Source organism: Ostrinia nubilalis, chromosome 10 (genome assembly GCF_963855985.1).
Source record: "Ostrinia nubilalis chromosome 10, ilOstNubi1.1, whole genome shotgun sequence".
Taxonomy (NCBI): domain Eukaryota; kingdom Metazoa; phylum Arthropoda; class Insecta; order Lepidoptera; family Crambidae; genus Ostrinia; species Ostrinia nubilalis.
Window position 1 is genome coordinate 6,813,403 of NC_087097.1, and position 24,357 is coordinate 6,837,759.

The 24,357-nt window shown below is 34.6% G+C and overlaps 6 protein-coding genes across 10 annotated transcripts; 3 read left to right on the top strand and 3 right to left on the bottom strand.

Annotated features, from left to right (window-relative positions):
* Positions 1-98: 98 nt before the first annotated feature.
* On the bottom strand, positions 99-4,329 carry LOC135075755 (transmembrane protein 19-like). Of its 3 annotated transcripts, XM_063970232.1 has the most exons (7): positions 4,239-4,329; positions 3,944-4,128; positions 1,854-2,095; positions 1,524-1,772; positions 1,301-1,450; positions 902-1,222; positions 99-820 (listed from the first exon to the last, which is right to left on the bottom strand). In XM_063970232.1, the coding sequence occupies exons 3-7, from the start codon at positions 2,008-2,010 to the stop codon at positions 660-662; spliced, it is 1,038 nt and encodes a 345-aa protein (XP_063826302.1). In that variant the 5' UTR covers positions 2,011-2,095; positions 3,944-4,128; positions 4,239-4,329; the 3' UTR covers positions 99-659. The 3 variants fall into 3 exon arrangements, with proteins under 3 accessions (XP_063826302.1, XP_063826303.1, XP_063826304.1); XM_063970233.1 differs by lacking the exons at positions 3,944-4,128; positions 4,239-4,329 and adding an exon at positions 2,184-2,267; XM_063970234.1 differs by lacking the exons at positions 3,944-4,128; positions 4,239-4,329 and having other exon boundaries at positions 1,854-2,177.
* On the top strand, positions 2,425-3,787 carry LOC135075756 (CD2 antigen cytoplasmic tail-binding protein 2 homolog). Its single transcript, XM_063970235.1, has 3 exons — positions 2,425-2,747; positions 2,974-3,286; positions 3,443-3,787. The coding sequence occupies exons 1-3, from the start codon at positions 2,562-2,564 to the stop codon at positions 3,619-3,621; spliced, it is 678 nt and encodes a 225-aa protein (XP_063826305.1). The 5' UTR covers positions 2,425-2,561; the 3' UTR covers positions 3,622-3,787.
* Positions 4,330-4,771: 442 nt separating the features above from the next.
* On the bottom strand, positions 4,772-9,002 carry LOC135075757 (transmembrane protein 19-like). Of its 2 annotated transcripts, XM_063970236.1 has the most exons (7): positions 8,912-9,002; positions 8,617-8,801; positions 6,527-6,768; positions 6,197-6,445; positions 5,974-6,123; positions 5,575-5,895; positions 4,772-5,493 (listed from the first exon to the last, which is right to left on the bottom strand). In XM_063970236.1, exons 3-7 carry the CDS (start codon positions 6,681-6,683, stop codon positions 5,333-5,335), a joined length of 1,038 nt encoding a protein of 345 aa, XP_063826306.1. In that variant the 5' UTR covers positions 6,684-6,768; positions 8,617-8,801; positions 8,912-9,002; the 3' UTR covers positions 4,772-5,332. The 2 variants fall into 2 exon arrangements, with proteins under 2 accessions (XP_063826306.1, XP_063826307.1); XM_063970237.1 differs by lacking the exons at positions 8,617-8,801; positions 8,912-9,002 and adding an exon at positions 6,857-6,940.
* On the top strand, positions 7,098-8,460 carry LOC135075758 (CD2 antigen cytoplasmic tail-binding protein 2 homolog). Its single transcript, XM_063970238.1, has 3 exons — positions 7,098-7,420; positions 7,647-7,959; positions 8,116-8,460. The coding sequence occupies exons 1-3, from the start codon at positions 7,235-7,237 to the stop codon at positions 8,292-8,294; spliced, it is 678 nt and encodes a 225-aa protein (XP_063826308.1). The 5' UTR covers positions 7,098-7,234; the 3' UTR covers positions 8,295-8,460.
* A 442-nt stretch (positions 9,003-9,444) lies between the features above and the next one.
* On the bottom strand, positions 9,445-11,613 carry LOC135075759 (transmembrane protein 19-like). 2 transcript variants are annotated; one of them, XM_063970239.1, is made up of 6 exons: positions 11,530-11,613; positions 11,200-11,441; positions 10,870-11,118; positions 10,647-10,796; positions 10,248-10,568; positions 9,445-10,166 (listed from the first exon to the last, which is right to left on the bottom strand). In XM_063970239.1, exons 2-6 carry the CDS (start codon positions 11,354-11,356, stop codon positions 10,006-10,008), a joined length of 1,038 nt encoding a protein of 345 aa, XP_063826309.1. In that variant the 5' UTR covers positions 11,357-11,441; positions 11,530-11,613; the 3' UTR covers positions 9,445-10,005. The 2 variants fall into 2 exon arrangements, with proteins under 2 accessions (XP_063826309.1, XP_063826310.1); XM_063970240.1 differs by lacking the exon at positions 11,530-11,613 and having other exon boundaries at positions 11,200-11,523.
* A 155-nt stretch (positions 11,614-11,768) lies between these two features.
* LOC135075760 (CD2 antigen cytoplasmic tail-binding protein 2 homolog) lies at positions 11,769-13,332 on the top strand. The gene is made up of 3 exons (XM_063970241.1): positions 11,769-12,093; positions 12,320-12,632; positions 12,789-13,332. Exons 1-3 carry the CDS (start codon positions 11,908-11,910, stop codon positions 13,280-13,282), a joined length of 993 nt encoding a protein of 330 aa, XP_063826311.1. The 5' UTR covers positions 11,769-11,907; the 3' UTR covers positions 13,283-13,332.
* The last annotated feature ends 11,025 nt before the right edge of the window (positions 13,333-24,357 follow it).

The following is a 24,357-nucleotide window of genomic DNA, read 5'->3' on the forward strand; positions in this document are numbered from 1 at the left end:
CGCAAACAGGATCACTTCATTTTCCCTATCGAATAGGATAGTTAGATATTATTCTGTGCCATACACTGTTTTTAAGCCAGTCAATAAAAAACAGAACATAAAATATTTCCCATTTATTATACTACAAAATTTAAGTAACAAAACTAAGTACAAAAAATATCTGCCATACAAGAATTTAATTTTAAAAATATTTCTTTAACATTTACCAACGCTTTTACTGTGCAAAAACGAGACACAATAGCAAAACAACATTTAATACAATGGTACATTGCACTGTCAACGCGTTCAAAGTTCACCCATCACCCTAAACAACATTAATATTAAGTCAGTACATAGAAAGCATTAGATATATTATATAATGCATTAAAACTCTAAAATAAATTAACAATGACTATGATTAAGACAAAAAAAAACAAAACAACAGTATAAAGAAAACAGGTAATTTGACTTTAATCTTCTTTTACCCAAACAGTTCTATTAATCTCTTCAACAAATGCATCAAAATGAGAACTAAGCACCATATTTTGTAGGACTAATTAAAAACATAGTAATATCACATTTATTTGTTGTCTATGATATTATTCTTTACAATGTTTAGATTTATCTGTAGGTTAATTCAAGTTAGTGGTGCATAGTTTTAAAACAACCTTTCTGTTTTCTTAAAATATGGGCCAGAAGCATTTACTCATGGTAGGTAGAAGTAAGCCCATGACCACAGTGGAAATAAGATTTACACTATGGTTATCTAAAATATTTCTGCCACTTATGTGTTTAGTTGTTAAGCTGGAATGTGAGACAATCTTGCCATTTTTATCCAATCCTGAAAAAGATAAGAAGCATCGTGTCATATTATACTGTTAATCTAATAATTTATTAATAACATTACATAAACAATACCAACCAGAATATTGCACTGTAGCTCCCATGATTGAATCTATAACACTACCTACAAACCCAGCAAGGGCACCATACAAAATAACTGGCCACTGTGGGGGAGAATTTGCCCATGTAGCCTTTTCTGAGAAATATAAAATTGCTAAGTAGTATGAGATTCCAATAATGAATCCTCCAACAATACTGAAGAAAATTCCTATTGGTGTTACTCCTCCATTTGTTCCTTTTGGCACTTTTTTAAAAGTTGTTATTAAAATTGGATCAGTCTTTGCCAAGACTGTCCCTAATTCAGATGCCCATGTATCACCATTGCAGCATGCAAATACACCTGTAAAACATTTATATTTTCTTTAGTAAATCAGTTCAAAATTATGCAATTTAAATTTTAGTAAAATATGTGAATTACCTAGGACACCCATACTAAGCCAGGAGGCTCTGTAGTCCTTGACAAAGTCTATAGGTCTCTCAGATGCACCAACATCTAATAAGTACAATAATCCTAGCTGGGTTGCCATGCCACCATTGCAAAGTACTTGTATCCAATTCCTTTGTCCACCTAGAAAACAAAAAATATTATTAAGATTAATGTGTTGTGAGCTATTCCTATGAAAACAAATAGATTTGTTTACCCTCTTTGAATTCTTCTTCAATTTTCTTTTTAATGTGTGACCCAAGTTTGGTAGCTTTTGATGATGTCATAAAGAATGTAAACAGAGCTGCCAGAAAACAAAAGTTACTCAGAGTCAGCACAAGACCCACGAGAAACCCGAACACAGCTCCACTCACATTGACACTCTTCTTTTTATATCCATAAACTGCCATTGCAAGGGGTATAAAACATGAAGCCATCCACCTGGCAGGTGATATTACTACTGGTTCTAAAAAACAAAAGAGGAATATTATGTTAAAGTAAACAGATTATGAGACATGTAATTAGTTAAAAGCTAAATTATATTTACCGTCAAGTCCTTCACTGTCTCTTACAAGTTTTGAATAAACTAAATTCATGATCCACATGGACATGGACAGTGGAATTGAAATGGCACATAAGAGGACCGTTAAGATATGGTCATTTTTTAGGTATTTTTTATTAGGATCATTGTTAGAAAGTTCCATATCGTCGTTTCTTGGTTTTCCACTTGAATTTTAATAAATATAGCAGCTTTATTGTACGTTTACAAATATACCATTAATTTTATATCTGAAAAATCAAAGTAATAATGGAATTCAATATCAAATTATTTATTTTAATTTCACAGAAAGTTAAAAAATACAATAGAAAAAATCACCAAAACAACTTTCTTCTCTGTGTTTCTTCTACAATTTGACAATTTGACGTATTTGTTTGACAATGACAGACGTTAGTTGTGACTTTTGCTTTTTTTAATCAAAAAGTTTTTATTGCTAACTACCGATAAAATATACACCGACAACCGTAGACAATGAAAAAATTTTCTCTGTCTACGCCGACATACCGACAACTTTCTTCACACTTGAAGACAGTCAATCGTTAAAATATGAAACGTCAAAATCAGTTAACGAGATCATCATCAAACATTGAAATTGTGTTGTTTTATTTCACAATAATTCTATTCGATAAATGAAATTTGTTAATCATTTCTAAACTACAATAAGATCGCGTAAAAGCTGTGTACCGACCGAATAAAATGGCTAAAAGATCTGCATCCGAAGCGTTCGATACAGCAGAGCAAGTGGTCCACAAGAAAGAAGGAAAAAAGCATTCTTTGGATTCGGATGAAGAAGATAGCGGCGCTGAAGAAGAAAAAAACAATGTTCTCAATGCTGATGACATCGAAGGTGAAGAAGACGGTGTTGGAGGGATGGAAGGTGAAGTGAGTAATGTTTCTTTTTCACATATTTTTTTTATTTATTCTGGCAAAAAAAATCATATGACTCAAAATGATCAATCAGCTCTGATTAGGCCATAGTGCTATTTTGATCTCATCGACTTGTTGTATTCATTGAAGTTGTATTAACCATAACAAATTCAGCTTTAGTCTTCTTTATTTGTAAGTGATATGGTAAAACAAATGTTAATAATAGTGTGTGTGTTTTCAGATAGCTATAACGCCATTCAATATGAAGGAAGAACTTGAAGAAGGTCATTTTGATACCCAAGGACATTATCATTGGAAGAAAGAAAAGGAAGTAAGAGATGGCTGGCTAGACAACATAGACTGGGTCAAAATCAAAGGCAGACCAGAAGATAAATACAAAGTTCACAAAGATGATGACAACAAGGGGCTGGGTGATGAATCGAGCAGTGATGAAGAAGAACCAGAGGAGAAATTCAATCTGATAGACAACTATACAGAGATTTTGCAACATATGAAACCAAAAGAAACTATTGCAAAAACTTTACAGCGTCTTGGTAATCTAATTGTGTACCTATTTCTAATTAAATTCTGTCGAAAATTTTGATAAATTGATTGAGCCACATAATATTTGTGGATCTTATTTGTTTTCAATTATTTCCATAAAATATTTTGAATATTACTGAGTAATAAGTTTTTTTTAATTTTTCAAGGTGCTGGATCTAAAATCTCAAGTGCAGAGCGGTGGAAACGAAAAAAAGCAGGCATAGTCGATGAAGACAGTAAACATGTCACAAGAGTAACTGAGCTCGCAAATCAGATTTTAACCAAACTTGGCAACATGGATGTATACCAAGAAACTTATGAAAAAATAAGTTCAAATATTGATTGATCATGGCAACTATGGCGACAGATAGGTTCACCCGCATTGCATACACATTGGCGAAACCAAGGAAGCCCATAATACCCAGCACAGTTCGACTTTTGATCCATCCTGTGGTTTCCTCAACTGAAACAACACTGAATTTTGTAATCAAAAATAAAAAAATAAGAGCATACTCATTGTAGTTTGAATTATCTAACTAAATAATGTTTGTGTGTAATACATAGTTATCGAATTCTTTTATTATATAAAGAAAAGTACGCTTTCATAGTTTCATCCTTGAAAATACTTATTCTTTGTAATATATTTGTCAAGACATAACCAAACCAACCTGGTCCATTATCTATGAGATTTCGGTGACTGCTGGTCACATCATTCTCAATATCGGAATTAATAATAGGACTTTCTTCCGCAGGCGACGACATGGTTTAAAACACAAAAAACATTCCTTCCTTGTTCCACTTACAACTCGAAATACAATTACCAAGTCAAAGGTAAGAAGTACTTCAGGAATATCTGAAAATTAAGATTATTGCGATAGTAGCACTAAATTGATTAATGATCTCTTCGATCAATTGAGTGAGTCATGCACACAAGCTCTTTTTGAAATTGTTAAATAAATTTACAGTAAACAAAGAACTCCGTCCTTCTCCATCTAGCTATGTTCCATTGAGGCAAATGGTTTGCAGATTCTCTTAAATATTTCTTACGATTTAGGACACCTTTGTTGTTACAAATAAAATATCGTCGAATAGTAGCCGAGACAAAAACAAGACATATTTTTTAAATAGGAACACAGCTACGTCAAAAATTCTGTCAAAATGGCATAAATGTCAAACCCGCCTTGCAGCAAAGAAATAAGTTACTATTCAGCCTATTTTTTTTCTTTAGATTCAAAAGTTAAACCTAAATATTTATTGAGCCAATAAATTGACCATACCATTTTTTACGTTGATTTCACATCTCCGCTGAATTTTCAATGTTAAATTCACAGAGTACATTTATGATTTATACCTACGATTTGTTCTAAAAAGTTAGTGATTTTATTTAGCCTAGCGCGGCGCAAACAGGATCACTTCATTTTCCCTATCGAATAGGATAGTTAGATATTATTCTGTGCCATACACTGTTTTTAAGCCAGTCAATAAAAAACAGAACATAAAATATTTCCCATTTATTATACTACAAAATTTAAGTAACAAAACTAAGTACAAAAAATATCTGCCATACAAGAATTTAATTTTAAAAATATTTCTTTAACATTTACCAACGCTTTTACTGTGCAAAAACGAGACACAATAGCAAAACAACATTTAATACAATGGTACATTGCACTGTCAACGCGTTCAAAGTTCACCCATCACCCTAAACAACATTAATATTAAGTCAGTACATAGAAAGCATTAGATATATTATATAATGCATTAAAACTCTAAAATAAATTAACAATGACTATGATTAAGACAAAAAAAAACAAAACAACAGTATAAAGAAAACAGGTAATTTGACTTTAATCTTCTTTTACCCAAACAGTTCTATTAATCTCTTCAACAAATGCATCAAAATGAGAACTAAGCACCATATTTTGTAGGACTAATTAAAAACATAGTAATATCACATTTATTTGTTGTCTATGATATTATTCTTTACAATGTTTAGATTTATCTGTAGGTTAATTCAAGTTAGTGGTGCATAGTTTTAAAACAACCTTTCTGTTTTCTTAAAATATGGGCCAGAAGCATTTACTCATGGTAGGTAGAAGTAAGCCCATGACCACAGTGGAAATAAGATTTACACTATGGTTATCTAAAATATTTCTGCCACTTATGTGTTTAGTTGTTAAGCTGGAATGTGAGACAATCTTGCCATTTTTATCCAATCCTGAAAAAGATAAGAAGCATCGTGTCATATTATACTGTTAATCTAATAATTTATTAATAACATTACATAAACAATACCAACCAGAATATTGCACTGTAGCTCCCATGATTGAATCTATAACACTACCTACAAACCCAGCAAGGGCACCATACAAAATAACTGGCCACTGTGGGGGAGAATTTGCCCATGTAGCCTTTTCTGAGAAATATAAAATTGCTAAGTAGTATGAGATTCCAATAATGAATCCTCCAACAATACTGAAGAAAATTCCTATTGGTGTTACTCCTCCATTTGTTCCTTTTGGCACTTTTTTAAAAGTTGTTATTAAAATTGGATCAGTCTTTGCCAAGACTGTCCCTAATTCAGATGCCCATGTATCACCATTGCAGCATGCAAATACACCTGTAAAACATTTATATTTTCTTTAGTAAATCAGTTCAAAATTATGCAATTTAAATTTTAGTAAAATATGTGAATTACCTAGGACACCCATACTAAGCCAGGAGGCTCTGTAGTCCTTGACAAAGTCTATAGGTCTCTCAGATGCACCAACATCTAATAAGTACAATAATCCTAGCTGGGTTGCCATGCCACCATTGCAAAGTACTTGTATCCAATTCCTTTGTCCACCTAGAAAACAAAAAATATTATTAAGATTAATGTGTTGTGAGCTATTCCTATGAAAACAAATAGATTTGTTTACCCTCTTTGAATTCTTCTTCAATTTTCTTTTTAATGTGTGACCCAAGTTTGGTAGCTTTTGATGATGTCATAAAGAATGTAAACAGAGCTGCCAGAAAACAAAAGTTACTCAGAGTCAGCACAAGACCCACGAGAAACCCGAACACAGCTCCACTCACATTGACACTCTTCTTTTTATATCCATAAACTGCCATTGCAAGGGGTATAAAACATGAAGCCATCCACCTGGCAGGTGATATTACTACTGGTTCTAAAAAACAAAAGAGGAATATTATGTTAAAGTAAACAGATTATGAGACATGTAATTAGTTAAAAGCTAAATTATATTTACCGTCAAGTCCTTCACTGTCTCTTACAAGTTTTGAATAAACTAAATTCATGATCCACATGGACATGGACAGTGGAATTGAAATGGCACATAAGAGGACCGTTAAGATATGGTCATTTTTTAGGTATTTTTTATTAGGATCATTGTTAGAAAGTTCCATATCGTCGTTTCTTGGTTTTCCACTTGAATTTTAATAAATATAGCAGCTTTATTGTACGTTTACAAATATACCATTAATTTTATATCTGAAAAATCAAAGTAATAATGGAATTCAATATCAAATTATTTATTTTAATTTCACAGAAAGTTAAAAAATACAATAGAAAAAATCACCAAAACAACTTTCTTCTCTGTGTTTCTTCTACAATTTGACAATTTGACGTATTTGTTTGACAATGACAGACGTTAGTTGTGACTTTTGCTTTTTTTAATCAAAAAGTTTTTATTGCTAACTACCGATAAAATATACACCGACAACCGTAGACAATGAAAAAATTTTCTCTGTCTACGCCGACATACCGACAACTTTCTTCACACTTGAAGACAGTCAATCGTTAAAATATGAAACGTCAAAATCAGTTAACGAGATCATCATCAAACATTGAAATTGTGTTGTTTTATTTCACAATAATTCTATTCGATAAATGAAATTTGTTAATCATTTCTAAACTACAATAAGATCGCGTAAAAGCTGTGTACCGACCGAATAAAATGGCTAAAAGATCTGCATCCGAAGCGTTCGATACAGCAGAGCAAGTGGTCCACAAGAAAGAAGGAAAAAAGCATTCTTTGGATTCGGATGAAGAAGATAGCGGCGCTGAAGAAGAAAAAAACAATGTTCTCAATGCTGATGACATCGAAGGTGAAGAAGACGGTGTTGGAGGGATGGAAGGTGAAGTGAGTAATGTTTCTTTTTCACATATTTTTTTTATTTATTCTGGCAAAAAAAATCATATGACTCAAAATGATCAATCAGCTCTGATTAGGCCATAGTGCTATTTTGATCTCATCGACTTGTTGTATTCATTGAAGTTGTATTAACCATAACAAATTCAGCTTTAGTCTTCTTTATTTGTAAGTGATATGGTAAAACAAATGTTAATAATAGTGTGTGTGTTTTCAGATAGCTATAACGCCATTCAATATGAAGGAAGAACTTGAAGAAGGTCATTTTGATACCCAAGGACATTATCATTGGAAGAAAGAAAAGGAAGTAAGAGATGGCTGGCTAGACAACATAGACTGGGTCAAAATCAAAGGCAGACCAGAAGATAAATACAAAGTTCACAAAGATGATGACAACAAGGGGCTGGGTGATGAATCGAGCAGTGATGAAGAAGAACCAGAGGAGAAATTCAATCTGATAGACAACTATACAGAGATTTTGCAACATATGAAACCAAAAGAAACTATTGCAAAAACTTTACAGCGTCTTGGTAATCTAATTGTGTACCTATTTCTAATTAAATTCTGTCGAAAATTTTGATAAATTGATTGAGCCACATAATATTTGTGGATCTTATTTGTTTTCAATTATTTCCATAAAATATTTTGAATATTACTGAGTAATAAGTTTTTTTTAATTTTTCAAGGTGCTGGATCTAAAATCTCAAGTGCAGAGCGGTGGAAACGAAAAAAAGCAGGCATAGTCGATGAAGACAGTAAACATGTCACAAGAGTAACTGAGCTCGCAAATCAGATTTTAACCAAACTTGGCAACATGGATGTATACCAAGAAACTTATGAAAAAATAAGTTCAAATATTGATTGATCATGGCAACTATGGCGACAGATAGGTTCACCCGCATTGCATACACATTGGCGAAACCAAGGAAGCCCATAATACCCAGCACAGTTCGACTTTTGATCCATCCTGTGGTTTCCTCAACTGAAACAACACTGAATTTTGTAATCAAAAATAAAAAAATAAGAGCATACTCATTGTAGTTTGAATTATCTAACTAAATAATGTTTGTGTGTAATACATAGTTATCGAATTCTTTTATTATATAAAGAAAAGTACGCTTTCATAGTTTCATCCTTGAAAATACTTATTCTTTGTAATATATTTGTCAAGACATAACCAAACCAACCTGGTCCATTATCTATGAGATTTCGGTGACTGCTGGTCACATCATTCTCAATATCGGAATTAATAATAGGACTTTCTTCCGCAGGCGACGACATGGTTTAAAACACAAAAAACATTCCTTCCTTGTTCCACTTACAACTCGAAATACAATTACCAAGTCAAAGGTAAGAAGTACTTCAGGAATATCTGAAAATTAAGATTATTGCGATAGTAGCACTAAATTGATTAATGATCTCTTCGATCAATTGAGTGAGTCATGCACACAAGCTCTTTTTGAAATTGTTAAATAAATTTACAGTAAACAAAGAACTCCGTCCTTCTCCATCTAGCTATGTTCCATTGAGGCAAATGGTTTGCAGATTCTCTTAAATATTTCTTACGATTTAGGACACCTTTGTTGTTACAAATAAAATATCGTCGAATAGTAGCCGAGACAAAAACAAGACATATTTTTTAAATAGGAACACAGCTACGTCAAAAATTCTGTCAAAATGGCATAAATGTCAAACCCGCCTTGCAGCAAAGAAATAAGTTACTATTCAGCCTATTTTTTTTCTTTAGATTCAAAAGTTAAACCTAAATATTTATTGAGCCAATAAATTGACCATACCATTTTTTACGTTGATTTCACATCTCCGCTGAATTTTCAATGTTAAATTCACAGAGTACATTTATGATTTATACCTACGATTTGTTCTAAAAAGTTAGTGATTTTATTTAGCCTAGCGCGGCGCAAACAGGATCACTTCATTTTCCCTATCGAATAGGATAGTTAGATATTATTCTGTGCCATACACTGTTTTTAAGCCAGTCAATAAAAAACAGAACATAAAATATTTCCCATTTATTATACTACAAAATTTAAGTAACAAAACTAAGTACAAAAAATATCTGCCATACAAGAATTTAATTTTAAAAATATTTCTTTAACATTTACCAACGCTTTTACTGTGCAAAAACGAGACACAATAGCAAAACAACATTTAATACAATGGTACATTGCACTGTCAACGCGTTCAAAGTTCACCCATCACCCTAAACAACATTAATATTAAGTCAGTACATAGAAAGCATTAGATATATTATATAATGCATTAAAACTCTAAAATAAATTAACAATGACTATGATTAAGACAAAAAAAAACAAAACAACAGTATAAAGAAAACAGGTAATTTGACTTTAATCTTCTTTTACCCAAACAGTTCTATTAATCTCTTCAACAAATGCATCAAAATGAGAACTAAGCACCATATTTTGTAGGACTAATTAAAAACATAGTAATATCACATTTATTTGTTGTCTATGATATTATTCTTTACAATGTTTAGATTTATCTGTAGGTTAATTCAAGTTAGTGGTGCATAGTTTTAAAACAACCTTTCTGTTTTCTTAAAATATGGGCCAGAAGCATTTACTCATGGTAGGTAGAAGTAAGCCCATGACCACAGTGGAAATAAGATTTACACTATGGTTATCTAAAATATTTCTGCCACTTATGTGTTTAGTTGTTAAGCTGGAATGTGAGACAATCTTGCCATTTTTATCCAATCCTGAAAAAGATAAGAAGCATCGTGTCATATTATACTGTTAATCTAATAATTTATTAATAACATTACATAAACAATACCAACCAGAATATTGCACTGTAGCTCCCATGATTGAATCTATAACACTACCTACAAACCCAGCAAGGGCACCATACAAAATAACTGGCCACTGTGGGGGAGAATTTGCCCATGTAGCCTTTTCTGAGAAATATAAAATTGCTAAGTAGTATGAGATTCCAATAATGAATCCTCCAACAATACTGAAGAAAATTCCTATTGGTGTTACTCCTCCATTTGTTCCTTTTGGCACTTTTTTAAAAGTTGTTATTAAAATTGGATCAGTCTTTGCCAAGACTGTCCCTAATTCAGATGCCCATGTATCACCATTGCAGCATGCAAATACACCTGTAAAACATTTATATTTTCTTTAGTAAATCAGTTCAAAATTATGCAATTTAAATTTTAGTAAAATATGTGAATTACCTAGGACACCCATACTAAGCCAGGAGGCTCTGTAGTCCTTGACAAAGTCTATAGGTCTCTCAGATGCACCAACATCTAATAAGTACAATAATCCTAGCTGGGTTGCCATGCCACCATTGCAAAGTACTTGTATCCAATTCCTTTGTCCACCTAGAAAACAAAAAATATTATTAAGATTAATGTGTTGTGAGCTATTCCTATGAAAACAAATAGATTTGTTTACCCTCTTTGAATTCTTCTTCAATTTTCTTTTTAATGTGTGACCCAAGTTTGGTAGCTTTTGATGATGTCATAAAGAATGTAAACAGAGCTGCCAGAAAACAAAAGTTACTCAGAGTCAGCACAAGACCCACGAGAAACCCGAACACAGCTCCACTCACATTGACACTCTTCTTTTTATATCCATAAACTGCCATTGCAAGGGGTATAAAACATGAAGCCATCCACCTGGCAGGTGATATTACTACTGGTTCTAAAAAACAAAAGAGGAATATTATGTTAAAGTAAACAGATTATGAGACATGTAATTAGTTAAAAGCTAAATTATATTTACCGTCAAGTCCTTCACTGTCTCTTACAAGTTTTGAATAAACTAAATTCATGATCCACATGGACATGGACAGTGGAATTGAAATGGCACATAAGAGGACCGTTAAGATATGGTCATTTTTTAGGTATTTTTTATTAGGATCATTGTTAGAAAGTTCCATATCGTCGTTTCTTGGTTTTCCACTTGAATTTTAATAAATATAGCAGCTTTATTGTACGTTTACAAATATACCATTAATTTTATATCTGAAAAATCAAAGTAATAATGGAATTCAATATCAAATTATTTATTTTAATTTCACAGAAAGTTAAAAAATACAATAGAAAAAATCACCAAAACAACTTTCTTCTCTGTGTTTCTTCTACAATTTGACAATTTGACGTATTTGTTTGACAATGACAGACGTTAGTTGTGACTTTTGCTTTTTTTAATCAAAAAGTTTTTATTGCTAACTACCGATAAAATATACACCGACAACCGTAGACAATGAAAAAATTTTCTCTGTCTACGCCGACATACCGACAACTTTCTTCACACTTGAAGACAGTCAATCGTTAAAATATGAAACGTCAAAATCAGTTAACGAGATCATCATCAAACATTGAAATTGTGTTGTTTTATTTCACAATAATTCTATTCGATAAATGAAATTTGTTAATCATTTCTAAACTACAATAAGATCGCGTAAAAGCTGTGTACCGACCGAATAAAATGGCTAAAAGATCTGCATCCGAAGCGTTCGATACAGCAGAGCAAGTGGTCCACAAGAAAGAAGGAAAAAAGCATTCTTTGGATTCGGATGAAGAAGATAGCGGCGCTGAAGAAGAAAAAAACAATGTTCTCAATGCTGATGACATCGAAGGTGAAGAAGACGGTGTTGGAGGGATGGAAGGTGAAGTGAGTAATGTTTCTTTTTCACATATTTTTTTTATTTATTCTGGCAAAAAAAATCATATGACTCAAAATGATCAATCAGCTCTGATTAGGCCATAGTGCTATTTTGATCTCATCGACTTGTTGTATTCATTGAAGTTGTATTAACCATAACAAATTCAGCTTTAGTCTTCTTTATTTGTAAGTGATATGGTAAAACAAATGTTAATAATAGTGTGTGTGTTTTCAGATAGCTATAACGCCATTCAATATGAAGGAAGAACTTGAAGAAGGTCATTTTGATACCCAAGGACATTATCATTGGAAGAAAGAAAAGGAAGTAAGAGATGGCTGGCTAGACAACATAGACTGGGTCAAAATCAAAGGCAGACCAGAAGATAAATACAAAGTTCACAAAGATGATGACAACAAGGGGCTGGGTGATGAATCGAGCAGTGATGAAGAAGAACCAGAGGAGAAATTCAATCTGATAGACAACTATACAGAGATTTTGCAACATATGAAACCAAAAGAAACTATTGCAAAAACTTTACAGCGTCTTGGTAATCTAATTGTGTACCTATTTCTAATTAAATTCTGTCGAAAATTTTGATAAATTGATTGAGCCACATAATATTTGTGGATCTTATTTGTTTTCAATTATTTCCATAAAATATTTTGAATATTACTGAGTAATAAGTTTTTTTTAATTTTTCAAGGTGCTGGATCTAAAATCTCAAGTGCAGAGCGGTGGAAACGAAAAAAAGCAGGCATAGTCGATGAAGACAGTAAACATGTCACAAGAGTAACTGAGCTCGCAAATCAGATTTTAACCAAACTTGGCAACATGGATGTATACCAAGAAACTTATGAAAAAATAAGTTCAATTATTGCTAAGGATAAACGTAAAAATGATGATGCAGATTTAGATATGTATGCAGATGATTTTGATCAAAAAGAAAAACAAACTCTTGGTCAAGATAAAACTGAAACTTCAAAGGATGTAGAAGAAGACAATGAGCCAGTTGAGGTAAAATGGGAGTTCAAACGCAGTCAAGATGATAATGCTGAAATATCAGGACCGCATTCAACAGAACAGATGCACAAATGGGCCACAGAGGGCCATTTCGAATCAGGTGTTTGGGTAAGAAAACATGGCGAAGATAGCCAGTTTTATAGTTCCAACAGAATTGATTTTGAATTGTATATGTAATAAACTACATTAAACTGAAATGTGTATACAAAGTTTAATTTTGTTCATTAAAATGTATTAAAAAAAGATGATGTTTTATTAAATCCATTTTTTTTTCTTAACATTGGACCTAATTCATTAATTTTTTTATTACAACCTGAGTTCCTGTTAATTTTTGAAGTTCAGCCAGTTCAAAACAGTCCAAACATCAACTCTTACGCGCAACAATAGCAGTAATGGGTTAGGGTGAAAAACAAGAATTTGAGTTAGAGCTAATGAACTATCCAAAGAGCATAAAAGAGTAAGAGACGGCACTCCATAGATATTTTTTGAGCTCACGCACACATATGCATTTTAGAGAACGACCCGCAAATCTTTACCAACCGCACAAACTACGGGCGGAGCTACCAACATAATGCCTTATTTTCTGACAGTATTAGTGACGTTCGTAATAACTTATCGATTATCGATACTTTGCTAGGGTTGTAATTGCATATCGATATCTAGTATAGGAACCTTCAATATTTTAATGATTACTATTTTTATTTTATACTATGTGTAAGTAAAACGAAGTTTTGTAACGTAAATTATTTATTTCGAAATAAAATAGGTATATTACAATAAGTATTGAACATGACATAGCAGTTGTAGGCATGAGGAATTATTGAAAATTATAACAAAGTACAGAAATGATAATTTTGTAAACTTTTATTTTCACAACTTTTTCTAAGAAAAAATAGGATTTTTATTTATAAACATCTTTAATTTTCTTATCAGCTGATCGAACCTCAGCCTCAAGATTACTTTTCAATGCTTTGTTGCTGTGCTTTTTTACTTTTGTCAGCAAAATTGTTTTCACTTTTTATGAAGCTGTCATTAATGATTTTACAACTTTTTCTTAGAAAAAGGTAACTTAATATTTTAAACATCTTATCATAAATGTCTTTATTATGTTGTTGACATTTAAACCAACTAAAATTACAATTTGTACTCAACATTAAGAAAATGAATTTTCCAACATTTTCCATATATATCTGGTCGGCAATATGGTCATGATAAAATTGTTTAGCTTCATTTACGGTGGTACATAATTGAATTGTTGGATAAACGAGACTTTTTTTATCATGCCACCATTCGCGAAGAGATATATATGTAAAGGCACTGGGTCTCTATCAGAAGGAACTCTAGGGGTGGAATCTCCATTGGCGTGGGTTAACGGGCAAGGAGATAATATCTTGGATGGTTGACAACCACTTTTCCTACAATTTAACGTTCCACCAAACTCAACACGCTCTCAAAGATAACCTCGCAGCCGCCTGCTCACACTTGACATGACACAACTGATTGACAGTTTTCTTTTTCTGCGCATTAGTCGGGTGTTACGTTTAGGAATCACAAACCTTCCGCTCTACAGATTTATACAGATAACATAATATTAAGATTGGTACTATTAATCATCAATAATAATTTGCAGCATCTGTGTCCGGCGCCGACACGGCCAGCCTGACTATCGCACGGCCTCGTGCGCTTAGTCCAGGGTTTGTCCATCTGTAAACATTCAATTTCTTATTATCACAGCTCGTCCATTCCTGACTACAGAGCGTGCGAATATCATATCGTAGAATCACAATAAATACAGCTGATCAGGGCGTGATGACCCTCGATCAGGAAACCAAACCATTACAGCTGGCCCGGGCGCGAAGCCCGACCAGGAAACCAAAACATTACAGCTGGCCCGGGCGTGAGGCCCCTTCGACCAGGAAACCGGGGTTTAGGTAACATGGCCCGACGCGCAAGGCTTAAGCCAAGGCTCCTTCAACCATTTACCTCAAACCGCACCACTACTACTGCTGATCCAGGCATGCAGCCATGCGACCAGGAAACCAGGGTTTAGGTAACATGGCCCGACGCGCAAGGCATAAGCCAAGGCTCCTTCAACCATTTACCTCAAACCGCACCACTACTACTGCTGATCCAGGCATGCAGCCATGCGACCAGGAAACCAACATTACATCAGCGTGGCCCGGGCGTAAACAGCCCCTTCAACCACGGCAACAGGGTGGCCCGGGCGCCCTTGGCCCGGCCCCCTCAACTCACTCACTCACAAAGGCCCTTCCAGTTTACGTCAATCACAATAATTTCCGTCAACCTGCACCAACTCTCAATGTCTGAGCCAGCATCCTCCATGTAAAACTTGATGAGTTGCGTAGCGTAGGTGTGCATGCTGAAAGATTTATCTCCTTTGAATAGTGCCCTTCGAATCCCACTTCTGATAAAGGCACTGGGTCTCTATCAGAAGGAACTCTAGGGGTGGAATCTCCATTGGCGTGGGTTAACGGGCAAGGAGATAATATCTTGGATGGTTGACAACCACTTTTCCTACAATTTAACGTTCCACCAAACTCAACACGCTCTCAAAGATAACCTCGCAGCCGCCTGCTCACACTTGACATGACACAACTGATTGACAGTTTTCTTTTTCTGCGCATTAGTCGGGTGTTACGTTTAGGAATCACAAACCTTCCGCTCTACAGATTTATACAGATAACATAATATTAAGATTGGTACTATTAATCATCAATAATAATTTGCAGCATCTGTGTCCGGCGCCGACATATGCATACAAATCATTGTCAACAGGAGTTTTCACGCTCAAACACTCTTCACAAATTAAACAAGAACTGTTCTGTAATAGTTTGGCAGCTAAATACCCGCTTACATATACTACTGGTTGGTTTTCAAGGCTACACAAATTTTCAATGGGCTGTTCTAAGTTTTCAGGGTCCGGGATAGACAACACAGGATAAAATTCAGTGTCTGTGGAATCTTGAACATTAATTTTTATTTCTGTTGTTTTTAAATTAGTTTTTAAAATGTCTTTATATTCCAGCATATGTTTATTGTTGTCTGCTTCACAATTAGCACTTCTGCTATGAGGCACTTTCAGCCCAGTAACCATGCTTGTTTTAAGCGCTGCAGTAAAGTGCGTGATAGTGGGATTTCTATTGGTTACACTGTGTTGCCTAATGATTCCAAATAAGTTTTCCAGAGAGTCTTGGTTAAACTGTCTAAGGTTCATATATTTAAACCCTTCATTCTTTAACTTTTCCCAAATATCGTTTAAGGATTTGATAGATATTTGATATCCCTTTACGCATTTAACATTTTTTAGTATCGTGTTTTCTGCTGTTATAAATTTTATGGTTTTTAACTTATCAGTATAAAAGGTCCAAGACTCAATGTGATTACTTGATGTGGAAACATTTTCCCGGATCCCTTTCTTTACGTCATTTAAAGATGATGGACCATTTGTACAATCAAATAGTTTATCTAACTGTTCAATCACAAATGCTGTATCATTGCAATCAGAAACTTCTTTCCATGCCATCATTTTTAAAATAGCTGCCACGGTATTACTCAGAGCATGCGCAGCATACTTCACCCTCATCTTAGTTTTGAATGTTGGATTTACAATGGTACTATTCAGTTTTTTAAAATTTAAAAAATTTCTGTTGTGTTCTTCTGCAACTACCAAATGCCTCCATTGTGCAATTTTTCCATCGAAAGACATATTTCCACTTTTAAAGAAATTATTTCGTAATGATTTGAACAAGTGAGGGATGTCATAGATTATAAAAATTTTGTCATTATTTACAGAGAAAAAGTTGCTATCTATGCCTTGTCCACAGTTTCTTTTTAACATGTTAAGAGCTCCTATATTTGTAGATCCCTGATCACAAACTGTTGTTGGAACCATAAATCCGATTTCTTTTAATTTTTTGATGATGTCCGATATAATTTTTGCCAGTTTTGCTGTTGATATTGTGCCTTCCACAAAATAGTGCGCAATATATTGTTTGTATTTATGTTTAGCACCCTGTATCATAAACACTAACGCATGGTCTGCAATTTTCTTTTCTCGTCCCATGTTCTCGCCCTCTCCATAATCCACGTAGCCATCCACTTTATCAGCAATTTCGTTATAAATTATCCGTTTCTTTAACGCCATCTCGTCAAATATTAACGAGCAATATTTATTTTCCTTTGGCATACTTGATGCTTTTGCCTCTAACATATCAATTATATTTTTATTTATACCAGGCTCCATTGGTATATTTTTTAAAATCCTTTGGAGCGTTTTAGTGCTTGGTAGCGTAAACAGCTTTTGCATATAGCGGTATGCTTTAGGGGACCGTTTAAATATAGCCAAAGCATATATTTTGTTGGCTAAAGTCCACCTTTTTCCTTGTGACTTTTTTTTGTTATTCTGCACTACATCCTTTACTAACGATGTCAGCACTTCCGAATCTAACTTGTCTAAATTCACTCTTGACTTCGCTATATTCCTTATTGTTTTTTTTGCATTTTGTAACTGTCGCCAAAGCCTCTTCTCTTTAATTGTAAATGTTGATGAAGTGTCTGTAATAAAAACATTTCCATTAGTAAAAAAAACAACATTAAAGCAAATTGAATTGAATATTGGTTAATTAATCAGCAATTTTACTTAGTTTTTTAAATTAGGTATGTTTTATCTTACCTTTCATTTCAATGTTTTTCTTAGGTCTTTTATAACTGTGGACTAATATTTCTGCCTGTGCATCTTGATGGCAAATGTTTTTATCATCTGAAATATTATAAATATGCAAATAAGTTTAAAATTTATTTTGTTGTTTTATGAAACATATTATTTCCAAATCAATCAATCATTATCAAGTTTTAAAAAAATGCAAAGACAGGATAATGATAGCTCTTCTCATAAAATATGAAGCGTGGGCCCACCTTCAATAACAATGACATAATATTAAATTAAAGGCATTTAGAGGTTTTAATGTTCTGCATTCTGGATGCGGTCTGCGGGTATGTCAAGACAATCTGTAAGTGGTCGTGATAAGGCAATCAGTCACGTGTGCTTTGCGTTCTTTGTTCGTATCCGCACGGTCAAATCGCATTAATATAAAATGTACAGAAACCTAGAATGTTGTACATATAAGTTCATTTTGACCTGACTGCAGACTGCAGAACGCATCCAGGGTGGCATTCTTTAGTTTGAGGGAAGGCATATTTTAGAAGGTAAATAATTAGTTTGTACACTTACCATGAGTAATGGGTTTATAGGTCATATGTTCTGGTGCATTGGAAGTAGAAGGAAGAGGTTCAAAAGTTGTTTTCGCAGAAATACCAGAATCTGGTATATCCACAGCTCCCAAACATGTTGAATTTAGTTGTTTGGTTGTAGTTGTAAGGGGAACTGAAAGCAGATAATGAAATGTGAATTGGGTAATAAAATGTCATGTTCTTTTCTTACCCAACTTTAGGGTACAATCAGTCTAGTACATGTCTTGCTCACATTAAAAATTACTAGCTTATAAATATTATTAAACTAGCTGACCTGGCTAATTAATGTAGATTGCCTAAAATTTTTCAAATTGGTCCGGTACTTTTTTTGAAGAATTTGTATTACACAAATTACTAAAGTCCCTCTAACTCAACACACATTCTAAGCTAAATTGTGTTACGAGTGGGTTTACTACAATATTCAAGCTGTGGGGTTCTAACCCGCACTTTAGGCTATCTTGGCTTCGAGTTACGGAGCCGATCAAATACAAACAAACAATTAAATATTTCCTTTTTATATTATTAGTATAATTTTAGATAAACATACCTCGTTCAACTGGATTTGACTTCTTTGGAATGCAATATGAATGATCATAAAGAACTGTAACAAAGTATAGATATAATTAATAATTGAAATTATATATTATTTATTGATAAGCATACAACACATGTTTGTGGTTACAAAGAAAGAACCTTGTTAAATTGCAATCGGTTGGTTTGTTTTGGAAACCAAAGAAAATTAATTAAGACATCTAAATAATTCAGAAAAATTGATAGATAGTAAATTAAATTTAAAAAAAATAATTGAAGTCATCATCATACCTGTCTTGAGGTTTTCTTTATTGGAGTCTTTTACATGAAGAGGAAACTCTGTCAAAACTTCATCTGGCAAGATGGGATTGCTCAATTCCAGTGTTGGAATAGCTGAGTTCTTCAGCCGAGTTCCTTTGGCATTGAAGGATTCAGGAGTGAAGTGCCCACCACAAACAAACTTCAGTTGGTGTAACTTTTCAATAGGTACATATGCTAAGTCTTCTATGCCAGCATTTTTAACCCACATTCGACAACTGAAATAAGAAATACCTATTAGAAAAGAAAAAGAATAACAAACTGAAATTTATTCATCAACTAATTTCTTTTAGTATTGTTATGCAATTCATTTACAGAGTACGAAACAAAATACTGAAATTAAAAATTGGTTATGGTTATTTACTGTATGATTAAAAATATTAATCCCAGCCTTTAAGTTTACACAATCAGTAAAATTATCTTGTAATAAATGAGTGTTATTAGAAACTTACCGGTCAGAATCCAGACGAAACCTACTCAAAAGTAAGGGTGATCCACCACGACTTCGCCTCTTATTACAAATAACGCACTTCTTGTTGTTTCTACTCTCCATTATCAGTAGAAGCCTAAAATGAAATAGGTATTAATTAAACAAAGCCTATAATTTCTCTCCAACCAGTGTCAATGCCCTGGTTCATGCATTTACCAGTTTTGAAAGTACATTTACATTTTCATCACATAGGGTTGTTTTTAATGAAAAATAGATTTGTAATAGATCTAATATTTCAAGTAAGTAGATAACATACCCATTAAACAGAAAAGTAAATAAGAGTTTAAACTTCTGTAGAAGTTGAAACACAGCATATTTAAAAGAGTCTCTATCTCACAAAAAACATAACACTGAACAGCAAACTTTATCACGCCCGATACGGAGGAACTTAATCAACTCAACGTAAACGACAGAAAAGTTTATTTACAGTAATATTGCACCAAATCTGAGAAAATAACTTCACACGAATCAATTCGCCGGTTTAAAACTCAAACTCAATTGACAGACATTTTTTTTCATTTGTCAAACTAACAATACTACCAACATAAGGACACTAACAATTATTTTTAGTATGGTGGTATTGATCCGCGGGTTCCCCTGCTATAGTGAAATCAATCCAAAATGCACTTTATTACTTAAGGGATAAGGTTGTATATCAATTGCTACATATAGAGACTAGTTTTTGTATGAGAAGTGTCTACCCACTGGAACTATCCATACAAAATAGTACAAGTTTTACAAAACAATAAAACTTGTATTATTGAGCAGAGACGATGCACAGCATCTGGTGAGAGAGATGCGTCTACTTCCGGTGTAGTTTTCTACCATTTTATACCTTAAATGACGTCATTTCCGCAATTATTTAATAGGAATTGATTTGAGTTACTTCCGTTTGCCGCCATTTTAGTCACCTGGGGGCGAGCTTGCTCGGAGTTCTTCATAGAGAGCTCACCAGGAGGCCTTCTTGGGATGCTGTGCATCGTCTCTGCTCAATAATACAAGTTTTATTGTTTTGTAAAACTTGTACTATTATTTGGCATGTGACGATGCACAGCATCTGGTGAGAGACTTGTTTATTAGCTCCTGGTGACTACTTACCAATGGCGCTATGTGATGAAAGTTTTCGAGTTTCTGTAACAGAACTAGATTAGAACATGATTAATTTCAGGGTATTAACATGTTTTGTTCTAAATGCCCAGTGAGAGCAGCACTAATATCACAAAGTAGGAGGGTTTGTACTTTTGTATGTTTAAAATGAATAAACTGGGAAGCTACTAAACTGAATTCAGAAATTCTTTCCTCATTAAAATGCAGATTGAGTGTGTATTGATATAGTTTGCCCGCATGGCAGTAAGATTCATGTGAGTCATCAACATAAGTTTATAATACAGGCGTACGATGTGATTGAAGAGTATCCAACATGCATTAGATCTGTTGATTGAAAGTTATTATTGTTCTGCCTACGCCAATATCTCGTCAAATAATCTATGGCTAAATATCAACCCAAATTAAAGATGTCACAACGAAGTCAACAATACCAGGAGAGGTTTTAAATCCAACAACCTTTATGTACTGTTTTTATCCATGTAGATTCCTAGTATTACTTGGTGTTGAAAAAAAATAAATAAATAAATAATGTGTTATTATATTCCGCTGTTCGCCTCTGCTCGCCTGATTCCAGTAACTTACGCAACCGTAGCGAGGGCATACATATGTTGTTTTTTGGGATTTGCTGTCATTTTTCCCAGTTGTTTGTATGATGCCGTAACGGTGCCGAAATTACTCGTAGGTCAAGGTTTATTAACTTAATCTTGAAATTATTCAGGTGAGACTATGTCTTGTCATGTCAGCAGCTGATGTAGATGGTAGGAGAAAAATATACTCAAGCTGGTCTACGAGAAGCCTCGTAAAGGTCACATTTTAGATACCTACTGTTGGGTTTAAGGCCTTTATCAGGAAGTGAAATTGGTTAAGCTTTTATGCTTAGTAAGAAAATTAAAGTTATCTTTAATTAGTTTTAGATTAGTAATACCAGCCCCCCTAGACAATTAAGTAGCACTTTTTGATCGAATCGAAAATTGGATACGTTATAACTTCATATAGAAAAAAAAAAAGAAGGCTAATCGACCATCCTTCGACTGGTTTGCGATTTTAAAGTAAATTTTGTCTAGACCCACAGGGCATAAAGGTAGTAGAAGAGTAGATAAACGATTTAGTCTAGCAAATAAATCTTGCTGTCGAGCTTCAAGAGGTAAGTATATAGCTACGACTGTTTTCCTTAGGCCATTAGTTTAACCACCAAGGCCAGGTTATTTTACAAGTTTTTAAAGTGGATTTTTGCCAGGTATGTTTTAGGAACGATACCTTATTACAGCCAACTCAACATACTACAAAATTACATGTTACCTGATCCTGACGTGGAGGTCACCATGTGGTAACATGGTGGAGATTCTGTATTTTGAGGGTCGGCCTCGAGCCCTGCTAAGAAAAGCCAGAAAGGTCACTTCGAGGTGCTAAGCAGGTACCTTTTGCTGTGGTGAGAAACGGGACAGCAAAGATTTAGCCTAGTTTACCACCATAGCCAGCCTGGTTGAAGTCGTTGCAAAGGCTGCTGGTGAATCTCTGTGAGGTCTCTGGATATCCAGTTTCCCGAACTTTTGGAATATATACCTTTGGATTTGAACCCAGGAGATGCCACTAAGTAGGTTGTTTTCCCCGTAAATCGACCTAGATCGTCAGATAAATTTGATTGAATCGACCTGGGAGATAATATTTTGCGCTGTCAGAGCTATTTTTACCCGACTGAACCGAAAGGAGGTGATGTTTTTCAAGTTGAAAAGTTAGAGAGACAGTTCCAATAGAGGCTCTGAATGTGCCCCTTCCTCCCTTAGTTTCGAGTATAGGCTATGCTTTGATTGTCCGATAGCAAAATTAGTGAACGCACATGAAATGAATGAAAGAATGAGAAATCCCCCATCGCTGGTTATGATTTCTGATATTTTGTAGACATCCAGATGGTTGTTAAGAGATGCTGAGCTGGAGTCTTGTGTATTGGATCGGTTGTGTGGGGTCGAGTTGTGATGAGCCCTCACTGGAGAACAAGCTTACCATTATAGGCACTTGTTGAGTCGTATAGATTTCGTATTTACCGACAAAACCCTTGGAGATGACGACTTGTTGAACCTGAGTTCACGTAATTGACAAGGTTTAAAGTGTTCCAGAAGATAAAATGTTACACACAAACCTTCCGTTCTAGTAGTTGCTGTCTCGTCTGGTTTGTCAAAGGTGACGAGGTTTAGTAAGTAGTTTGTGATTGTATCAATGTTTTTCGGTATGCAGTAGAGAACGAGAGATTGATAATTTTAGGGTACCTTGACAAGACATGCGGAGAGGCCGGCGGTGTGTCTGTGATCGGTATCTGCATCCAGATTTAGAATTTAGCATTCAACTACTTCAGATCGGATCAATACTGATTAGGACGTTTAATAGAATAGGTTGTTTGGTCTGTCCTTCTTGCGAAGGGAAATTGTGAGGAGCAGGCTCATGATGAGCGGTGCCTTATCTGGTAATTTCAGCACCTGTTTTAACAGGATTTCGGTTTATTTGGTCAGCGTTAGACAGTCAAGAGTGTTAGAACGCTGAATAAAGCACGGCGTTGAAGGGACAAGCACCGGCTTGGAGGTGAATGGCAGACGCATCCCTGGAACCATTGTCAGGTAACAGGTTGACCTCCGCAGTCTGATGACGCCTGCCACTGCCTAAGATACGCTCAAAGGCAGCCTCCGTAGAATTTGCTGAGTGGAAAGTCACTTGACTTTGCTATTCTTATTTGGTCAGCGCTAGACAGTCAAGAGTGTTAAGACGCTGAATAAAGCATGGCGTTGCAGGTGCAGGGGCAAGCACCGGCTTGGAGGTGAATGGCAGACGCATCCCTGGAACCATTGTCAGGTAACAGGTTGACCTCCGCAGTCTGATGACGCCTACCACTGCCCAAGATACGCTCAAAGGCAGCCTCCGTAGAATTTGCTGAGTGGAAAGTCACTTGACTTTGCTATTCTTATTTGGTCAGCGCTAGACAGTCAAGAGTGTTAAGACGCTGAATAAAGCACGGCGTTGCAGGGGCAAGCACCGGCTTGGAGGTGAATGGCAGACGCATCCCTGGAACCATTGTCAGGTAAAGGGTTGACCTCCGCAGAATGATGACGCCTGCCAATGCCCAAGATAGGTACGCTCAAAGGCAGCTTCCATAGAATTTGCTGAGTGGATGGTCATTTGACTTATTGGTCGTCAAGGGGACCTGAAGGGACTGATTTGGAATCCTTGGCTTTTTGTTTTATTAGTATTTGACGATTTGTAAGAACTAATTTAATCAGTCTAAGCAAATAAAGATATTATTATGTTTTGATTTTGCTTGAAGTGACCGGCTAGAGAACCAAGGTCGGATTATTTTTTAGATAGGTATCACCAGTACGAGCACAGGGTGGTTTTGCCGAACAAAAATCCAGCACTGGGAGGGTGCTCCTCGCACAATGCTTATTAGGAATTTTAGCCAGGATACGCTCGTGACATGTTCAAATTCAAATACAAATACGTTTATTGCATGTCACATTACAATTTATATGTTGTTGCAAAATAGAAGTAT